Source organism: Alosa sapidissima, chromosome 24, assembly GCF_018492685.1.
Source record: "Alosa sapidissima isolate fAloSap1 chromosome 24, fAloSap1.pri, whole genome shotgun sequence".
Taxonomy (NCBI): Eukaryota; Metazoa; Chordata; class Actinopteri; order Clupeiformes; family Clupeidae; genus Alosa; species Alosa sapidissima.
Genome location: NC_055980.1, coordinates 20,805,605 through 20,815,290, shown reverse-complemented (window position 1 = coordinate 20,815,290; position 9,686 = coordinate 20,805,605). Strand labels below are relative to the sequence as shown.

Here is a 9,686-nt window from a genome sequence, read left to right as displayed (position 1 = left end):
TGAGGAAATTACCTCTGGATGACCCCTATGTGGCCAGGAATGGCAGCAGCATTCAGCGCAGGCTTGGCGTGCCGCTCTATACTATATATGTTCCAGTACGTCAAACTGTCAGAACGTGTCAAAAGTAATTGGCCACGTTCAGAAAGATCACTGTGACAACGGTGTCAAAGTTCAAACAATTTGAACTTTGGCCGTTGCAGTACAATGCCTGGTTTAATCACAACGCCACACTGAGGTTGGAATAAAGGCATGGTGGTGCCCACTCAATAGGAACGCTCAGGGGAGCACTGGATGATTTTCAAGCTAATCGTGTGTGAGTACCACTAAACATCAGACTACCAAAACGATGCATGACAATATGTGTGTGCGTGTGTGTGTGTGTGAGTGTGTGTGTGCGTGTGTGTGTTTGGGGCCTCTTATTGTAGGCCTATCCACCAGTCTGACCTCAGCCGTATGATGTCCACCTTTGGTGTCACGCTTCACATCGAGCTGCCCAGCGCAATGCCAACATCCATGAGCCAAGAAGGACGAGGACGCAGTAAGTCCATAATTAGCTGATCACATGGGATCAATTGGACCCCCTGCTGAGAGTCCAGGCTCTCTCACTGTGATCTTCCAATCTTTACAACAGCAAAGACAGCATACGTCACACACACACATACGTCAAAACTAGTATTTGGTACTATTTTCATGTTTATTTACATAAAACATCCTACACGGCACAAACACATCCTTCATATTAAAAACAGTAAATATATATAATATGCATATTTTTGTACAGTGAAATTACAACAGTGTGTCTTTTTGTTTGTTAAAAAAGTACAATATGTCCAAATTCTACACTATTTACATTTTTTGGTGGACAGATGTTAGCGCCTCTGGCTTTTTAGGAATAGACAGTGTGTGATGACATGAAACGAAGGGACTTTCTTGTACTGCTTGCCATAACCAGTTCAATGACCTTTGAACCTTGAACTCTAGGAGTCTGACGTGCAGAGGTCGGGGGTGGTTTTAGCTGCCAACCAACAAATGTCCTCCTACGCTGTTTTGCGCGTCCTGGTGTTCCGTCCCTGTGTCCGAGAGCCTCTCGCTCTACTTCCCCTCTGCACCATGACCCAGCATCAGAGCAGTTTGAACAAACGACAACAAACAGCCAAAAACAGCCCAAAAAGAAAACACTGTTTGTGTTGCTGAGCTGCTGTCTTCGTAGTATTGCTTTGTCATTTTGTGGAGTTAGACTTAAAATCGCACAAATCGCAAGATGCTCGTCTGCTTGGTGTTCCCTTTCGGAGCGGTGTGGGGGAATGCAAAGTTTTCAAGGTGTGTAAAAAATAAAATAAAAAAAATAAAACTTTTCTCTAACAGAACCCAACTCCCATCTCTAACAGCCCAATCCAAGATGGTGGATAAATACATGGGTTCACTTAAACTTCTCCATTGCAAGTGGAGTGAAACCCGGCCATGCCCATGAAGAAGAAAAAAACCCTACACATCTGCATCCTGCCTCTGTATATCAGTACACGTTTCACACCTCCTAACGTATCGAAAAAGGTTTAGTTATCAGTCAGCTACGCCCAGTTCGGTAAGAGATTTTACACTTGTAATAAAATAGGTATTACAGATTATTCAACAAATGTGCCAAATTTCACAAAAGAATGATACTTAAACCCCCACACATAGCTGAGAATGAATGAGTCTTGGATGAAATTTTACCCCCCAAATGATTAGCAGGTCTTACTGTGAAAACATAGCTAACATGTAAATTCATTATAGCAAAAAAAAGGTATGAGGTCTGAATTGTATTGAAAGCTGCGTAGTACCAGTCTGGTGTGTTTGGGTAATTGGGTTCTGGGTCTCAGGATGTTAAACTCAAGACAGCGTATGGTTTGAGGGTCAAATATCAAGTCAAAGGTCAAGCAAATAAAAAAAGGTTAATGTTTAACACAAGAAAAAAAAATACTGTACATTACAGCATGAAAAAAATACAAGCAAAAATACAAATGCAAAGTGATGTGACTTCAATTTTTTGAATTTGTCATGCCTGGTTAAGTCTCTAGAAAATGAATCTGTTGTGGATCGTGTAATATAATCTGTTTAAACACCTCTCTAAAACTTCTATGCAGGGTCGGAAGTGTGTGTTTAGGATCTTCTATGCCGGGTCGGAAGTGTGTGTTTGGGACCATCTGGGTTTTATGTGTCTGGGATCATCAAAAGACACATTTACATAGAAACTCCAGGAGATGTGCCGAGATTTAATGGATGAGATTTTGTTCTATTCTATTCTATTATTATATTTTCGTACATGGCTCGTCTTCCCTACCCTGACAACCCTTAGTATGGTGTTGGCCTTAATACGTGGCTTTTGCAGTGTGTCAGTGTGTTGCAGTATGTTTTGAGGGTGCGTGCTTGCATCAGAGAGGCAATAAATATCTCACATTCCCCGCCTTAAAATGGGGACTGGTCTCAGTTCGAGGTGGGTGGGACTAGCTCAGCTCACCGTGGCGACAGCCTGTTCCCCCTCCCCTTCTTCCACCTGTCCACCCTTGCTCATGGCCTTCATCTTGGCCATGATGTCAGTGAAGGTCTCCTTTACCGTCTTCTCCAGGATCCAGCCCTCACTCTCGCTCTCCGGGTCCTCGGGGTTGACCAGGGTGGACATGGCTGTGTTGACGTACTGCAGGCCCACCATTACTACCACCTGCAGGCCAGGAGGAGGAACAACATGCAGTTTGTCATTTTCACCCATTTGCAGTCTGATGACTTCTCTAACCAAGACAGAACAATCTAAACTACAGTGGTCATTTTCACACATTTACAGTCAGATGACTTCCCTAACCAAGACAATGCAATGGCATATCATTTTAAAAATCTTGACTTATGAGATATTTTCCCACACATTCACAACATGAGATTGGGGGCAGCCGTGGCCTACTGGTTAGCACTTCGGACCTGTAACCAGAGGGTTGCTGGTTTGAACCCCGACCATCAGGCACGGCTGAGCAAGGCACCTAACCCCTCACTGCTCCCCTAGCGCCGCTGTAGCAGGCAGTTCACTGCGTCGGGATTAGTGTGTGCTTCACCTCACTGTGTGTACACTGTGTGCTGTGTGTGTGTGTTTCACTAATTCACGGATTGGGATAAATGCAGAGACCAAATTTCCCTCACGGGATCAAAAGAGTATATATACTTATACAAGTTCCTGCTGCACAGAAGAGGATGTAGTATTGTGAAAGGCTCGAGCTTCTACAACTCACCTGTCTCTGTTTCTCCTCCTCTCTCTCCAGATTAAAACATCACACTGACCCCCCTATGCCTCCCTCCTCTCCAGGATCTCCCTGGCTTCTCAGTGTCACTAGATCTTACCTGGGTAAGCTGGACTATTTCAGGTTCAAGGTCCCTTCTGTTGCTACTGCACATGATCACCTGTGCGGATTTGTGGTTTGACCATGTCTTCAGTGGTGGGCTTTTAAGTGTGGTTCTAACAAGGCCTTTCAGGGGCATTTTCCAGATGATGGTTTTGGTTAACTGTAAGCTTTTGTGAGTATAAATGGCAAATTAGCTCAGCACATTAGCTGCATCTGATCAATATGTGCTAAAAGTGCTGTTCCGTGTTCAGAGGTAGGTGATTATTCATTTATATATCAGGAATGGAAATTAATCTTAAAATTCCTGGGATCAATAAAGTATCTATCTATCTATCTATCTATCTATCTATCTATCTATCTATCTAACTGTCTATCTATCTATCTATCTATCTATCTAACTAACTATCTATCTAACTAACTGTCTGTCTATCTATCTATCTATCTATCTATCCTTCATCAATGCTTTACTTTTGCGAGCCCAGGGCTCCATTGGAAAATATATGTAAAATCTCCAAGGAATTCACCTGGTAAAATTTCAATTTCAATTTAATTTCACTAATAGATCACCAAAACATTACACATGTCTCATGGCGCTTTACAGGGTGTAACGAAATAAAAGATAAATTAAAATAAACCTGGTAGAAAGGATTCCAATACTACCACAGTGCATTAGGCAAGAGTGAAGACTAAACTAATGCATGGATATAAAAGCCAATAATAAATCCTAAATCATGAGAATGCAAATTGATTTGCTTTGTTTGTGTTTTTCTGCCTCAGGAGTGCTGAGGAGTCTGCTGCGGCCATTGGCAGCCAGCGCCAAGCAGGTCTTAGTGGATTGAATTAGCCTTAAGTTCTGTGCAGCTACGCCTGCCACACATGCCACCCTGGGGACAAACGCACGTGGCCCACGGGTGACGGATGGAGGGCAGAAATAAAGTCACAACATCTGGCTTGACCAGTAGGCACCCAGCGGTCGACTATTAGTTCCAGCCTGCTCGTGCCAAGGGCTCAGGACATCCTATAACTCCAGCCTGGATAGATCTATACAAGTTTGTGTTGTGTGTTAGTCTCATATGTGGCTGAGAACAACAACTTGCGTACCAGAATAACTGCTACGTATAAGAAATAGAAAAATGTTGAAGCCATATCTGACATTTTCAGGCCCCTCAATTCAACAAGTATAGAAGATAATCATTTAAAAAAATCTCTACTGTTCACAGGGAATGAATGTCCTTGTGTCTTTTTTCCATAAGCTACATCTTACAGACCTCATGCTATATCCACTCCATAATACTATCTCCTTATTCTTTCTTCTATCTATCTATCTATCTATCTACCTATTTTCCATAAGCTACATCTTACAGACTTCATGCTATATCAACTCCATAATACCATCTCCTTATTCCTTCCATAAACTCCCTTCATGAACCTAATTCAGTGCCTATGTATGTATGTATGTATGTATGTATGTATGTATCTATCTATCTATCCTATTCCCTTTTTCCTGCTCTCCATCTCCCTTCTTCTCTTCTCTCCACCTGCCTCCATGTCTCACCTCTAGGACGGTGACCAGGAGCACCAGTATCCCGATGGAGTTCAGCATGCCGCCGTAGTAGGAGACGAGAGCCTCGCGACAGCCGCGCTTCCAGATGTTCAGCTCCTCGGTGTAGTGGTCGTAGCTGTAGTGGGCCGTGTTGTTGGTCAGTTGGATCTGGATGCAGGGGCGGGGGGAGCTGGGGTTGCAGCAGCTGAAGGGCACCGCGTCCATCAGGTACCGCCCGTCAACGTTGCTGCCGATTCGACTGGAAGAGGGCAAAGGCGGCAAAGAGTAGCACGTCAGGATCTTATTTACATGCATACATATGTTCATACATAGCTGCTATAACAACGACATTTTCTGTACAGGATTAATAAGATAGATAGAAAGATAGATAGATAGATAGATAGATAGATAGATAGATAGATACTTTATTGATCCCTAAGGGGAAATTCAAGACATAAAGTATATCAATGAAGTGTCAATCAATCAATCAATCAATATAACTCAAGGTTTATGTATGCACAGCAGCCTCTAAATAATGTCTCATTAATTTCACTGACAAATAAAACTGTCAAATGAAGAGATCATTTCTGATTCCCATTTGCCTACACAAAAAAAAAATCAAAACATATATCTAGTTCTACAGATCTACCCAAACAACTAAGTACACTAAGCTGGCTTCATGAAAAACCAAGGGGATTATGGTAGTCATAAAGACTTTTGATAGGTTTTAGCAGCAGTGTAGGCAAAGTGCACTATAAGCACCTGAGGTAAACAAAGATGTTTTGTTCCGTCTGGAAGCCCTAAGCAGAGTTTACAGACTGTCAGTGAAACTCTTTCGATTATCAGTTCCCTAGAAGTCTAGCCAGGCCAGATCTGTGTAGAGATTCTTTGCACTTGATGTCTACCTATGGGGTCCTCAACCACAAGCTGAGCCAACAATGAGGTCCGTCTTTATGTAATGGATTTCTCACCAAACCACACAGAATTTAGGGTTTTGATGTATAAGTAAATTCAAGGTATGAAATGATTTCTAAACCTTACAAGTCTTTGATTCTATTTGGTGATTGGTGTCTGAAATCACAGCTGACAACAGAGAGACATTTGCCTGCGTGTGCAAAAGAAGTTATGCATCATTGTATCTCAGCTAATACAGCACTGAAGACCAGTTGCCCAATACAATGAGAGATCTTGGTGTCAATGGGCATCACCACAATGACTCATGTTTATGCAGCCTCCATCTTGGTATCGTACGGTAATCAAGGATTACCTTTTGCAGCTTATCTTTTTAGCACCCTGAGAGAAAGCATGATTGACGCTAGTAGGGCAACTGTAAATCGGGTTTAAGATTTCACCTCATTCACCTCAAGTCATTCACCTTATGACTTTTTTCTGTTCTGTTATAGAGCTGAGGGTCCAACACTGGAGGTTTCTGGAGGTGTTTTGTCAACACATACCAGAATAGCTGAACTTGGCATTTGGCAACTTTGGTCTGAATTAACCTATTCTCACTTTGTTGTTCACAGATGCTTTTCATTGTGAAACCTCATAGTGAAAGTCACATATGGCACGCATTACAGTGAAGAATGATTAAAATAAAATACATTGATCAAAAGTTTGCCCCCTTAGGAATAAATGGTTGGTTGATCTTCATAACACAGAAGTAGGCTACTAATAAGATGACCCGTCATCACCATGCCTCGATGGGCCACAGCAGAGATTCTCGGGTCTATTCCCAGCCAATCGCCCGGGTCTTGGCATGATTGGAAAGGACAGTAAGCCTTGAATGACAAGGAAATGTGATCCAAGAAGATTATCCGCTAAGTCCAAACTGGCTCGCGAGCTTGATACCACTTACACTGCACGTTGACCCCCCCACCACCACCACCACCAAAATCAGCCCCCAGCCCTTAGTTTACTCAGCAAAGAGAACGCTTACACTGTAGATTGCTGTGTTAAGTGAATACCATATCCACTAATTAGGTTCTCATCACAGAAAATGTAACTGAGAAGTCACAGTGCAACCCAACGTCCCATCATCCCCCACACCCACCTTCACCTCCACACCCATTTTATTCAAAATGATCAACTGACTGCAAGATAAGCAAAGACATGAAAACATACTTCAACATGTATATATGTAATGCAATGATGCATTTATAATGATCAGAGATCTTAATCAAGGTCAAAACTCAAAGATCAACCAGTGACTACCAATATGCAACACACATAGAGGGTGATACGTAGAACGTCACACTAGAGCTTCAACAACAGTTCTGTAACAACATTCCTTACTGGTGCCATCTTTCTGCAAGCTTTAGCTTCCACATTTTCACACATGAAAAGTGGAGGCGAGAAAAACAAGGAAAACATTCAACAGAGATGTACAACAGACATTCACAAACAAACAGTGCTTTTCAAACAGATGGTGGCCACTCACTCTTTGACCTCCTTGGCGCTGAAGTCCAGGTAACGGTTGCTAACCCACTGGATCTCGAACCAGTCCTTGTAGTTGTTGTTCCCGCAGCACTTGAATTCCATCTGCATCTGGTCGAGAGTCCTCTTCATGTAGCAGCGCCCGGGTGTGTCGGTGTCCTTGTAGAACTTCATGCCGTTCTTCAGCCCCTCGGCCAGCGTGAACGCCAGGGGGATCCGCATCATGAAGCAAAACAGGGCGGTCAGAAAAAGGAGAACGTTAAAGAGGACGCACGAGATGAGGAAGGGTTTCATGACGGACTTCCACTTGGCGAACTTGGTGGAGTCCAGCGAGTCGTAGCACATCTTCCCGCCAAAAGCGTTGATGCCACAGGCCAGTAGCCCGACGCAAATGAGCAGGTTCGGCACAAAGTGGCTTTCGTTGTTGTCCATCAGCTCGCTGTTCTTCCGAAGCTCGATCTTGAAGAACAGGCCCATGGCGAAAACCAGCGCACCAGCCGTCACTGCAAACCAGTACATGAGCCATAGCATCTGGGCCAATTTCACACGCTTTTGCAGGTCAAACTTCACCTTAAACAGTGCCATTGTTGCTGTTACTTAAAAAAAAATCAACTTTTTTTTTTTTTTAAATATTGCACTCCTCAAAAGTGAGTGCTGAAGTTTGGGTTTTGCCTCAGTTCTAAGGTGCAAAACAAGCAAGCAGTCCCTCTGCTCCTCTGAAGGTCAGAAAAAGCACAGCCTCAACCCACTGTGCAGTTGTGCCAGTTCAACAGGCAATTCCTGATCCATCCCAGGGAAGAGCAAGCCTGTTGGTTATCTTGAGTACCTCCTTAGTGCACCCATACTACAGAAATGTGAACACCAGCCTGAGAAGAAGATCAAATAGATGTAAACAATATTAAAAATGTATATATATATATATATATATATATATATATATATATATATATATAAACACTACAATTAGATGAAATTAATTCAGTATGCTTAAGGCCAGCAACCAGACAGGTGCTGTCATCAATAGCAACGCACCTTTTCCCGCATTGGGAGGAGGATGATGGTAGATCCAAATGATTAAACTCCAGGTTGCAGTACGTCATCCTAAACCCATGCTAATCAGCGTTATCCCATTTGGGTGAAATCCCTTCGCCAGCTGATGAGCCTTTGAACTAAGCCCTTGGCATGACGTCTGATTGGCCTCCCGAGTCACATGACTCGGCTCACGTCTCTTAAGGAAAAGTGCAGGACCCAGCAGACCCAGTGGTCGGTGCTTAATGTAAGATCAGTACTTCCGCACCAAAGGGGGACCACCTAAAGGGCAGAGGCCTGCAACGGCAAAAAGTCAACTGAACAAGCTGCAAATCCTGTGAGGTGATTTGAAGTTAAAGCTATGCTTGCTATAGGAAAGAATTGACCACAAACAACATGCATACTGGAATGACCAGAGCATTTCAGCACGGTGACCCATATATCAGAAACCTTCAGATTATGCTTGGTAACAGGGGGATTTCTAGAAATTAACAGGTAATAAGCTGACAGGTAATGAGAGTCAGCGTTGCACCTCGTGCTGGGGTGGTGGGTGGTTGGGGGCACTGTTCCAGGATACCTGGCCTGTGTTGGACTAAATTTGCCCCCCATGAATTTGTCTATAGATCCCCAGCCACTTGCTATGCTTTTGCTTGGCAATACATTTCCAAACAAATCACTTGTGTGTCATCGGAATAGGGATACAGATGTGTGCATATGCACAGGGTGGTTTGTGGTGGCAAGAAAAATGCATATTGTAAATCAAAGCAGAGCAATAATGTTCATCGGTCATAAACCTCTAAAAGCTGGGCATTTCAATAGTGAAAAGGCAAAATTCTGAAAAGCAATGCACAAATGAATTTGGTACTGAAATGACCTGTATGTGCAATTATCTGTTCCAAGATCTGTGGTGGATGCTGGACTAAACAGCGGATAAACTGTCAGTGCAGGTTAAATCTGATGTAAAAGTCATTCTTTTCCAACTGTAACCGTACTGTTGGTATTCCATTCAGACACTGATAAAAATGCCACATTCAGGAAGCCTGTCATGCATATCACATTACTACATTAACAGAAAGGACAGAACCTTGTTACAGTGTACTTACACATATAATTGATGATAAAAAGTAGCATGTTATAATGTAGTAATAATGTAGCCCACATTACATCATAATGTAATTGTCACCAGAAACCTTTTCTCCCTAAAAACTTCATGTGTATTTATATACTACGTCATATTAATGGGCACATATATTTATCATATATACCCTGATTTTTTGTTTTGTTTTTCAAAAGGACATTATAGTTTTGAGACTCCA

At 42.7% G+C, this 9,686-nt stretch overlaps 1 protein-coding gene across 1 annotated transcript; it reads right to left on the bottom strand.

Annotated features, from left to right (window-relative positions):
- Nucleotides 1-1,332: 1,332 nt before the first annotated feature.
- prph2a (peripherin 2a (retinal degeneration, slow)) lies at nt 1,333-9,410 on the bottom strand. Its single transcript, XM_042083824.1, has 5 exons — nt 9,245-9,410; nt 8,374-8,667; nt 7,346-8,207; nt 4,921-5,167; nt 1,333-2,698 (listed from the first exon to the last, which is right to left on the bottom strand). Exons 3-5 carry the CDS (start codon nt 7,924-7,926, stop codon nt 2,489-2,491), a joined length of 1,038 nt encoding a protein of 345 aa, XP_041939758.1. The 5' UTR covers nt 7,927-8,207; nt 8,374-8,667; nt 9,245-9,410; the 3' UTR covers nt 1,333-2,488.
- Between the last annotated feature and the right edge of the window lie 276 nt (nt 9,411-9,686).

Bases quoted from the DNA above. Each gene is read 5' to 3' on its own strand.
- prph2a (XM_042083824.1), bottom strand. From the start codon at position 7,926: ATGGCACTGTTTAAGGTGAAGTTTGACCTGCAAAAGCGTGTGAAATTG. The intron at 5,168-7,345 runs GTGAGTGGCCAC...GCCCTCTTCCAG, and splicing joins AGCGCCAAGGAGGTCAAAGA to TCGAATCGGCAGCAACGTTG. The intron at 2,699-4,920 runs GTGAGACATGGA...CCTGGCCTGCAG, and splicing joins TCCTGGTCACCGTCCTAGAG to GTGGTAGTAATGGTGGGCCT.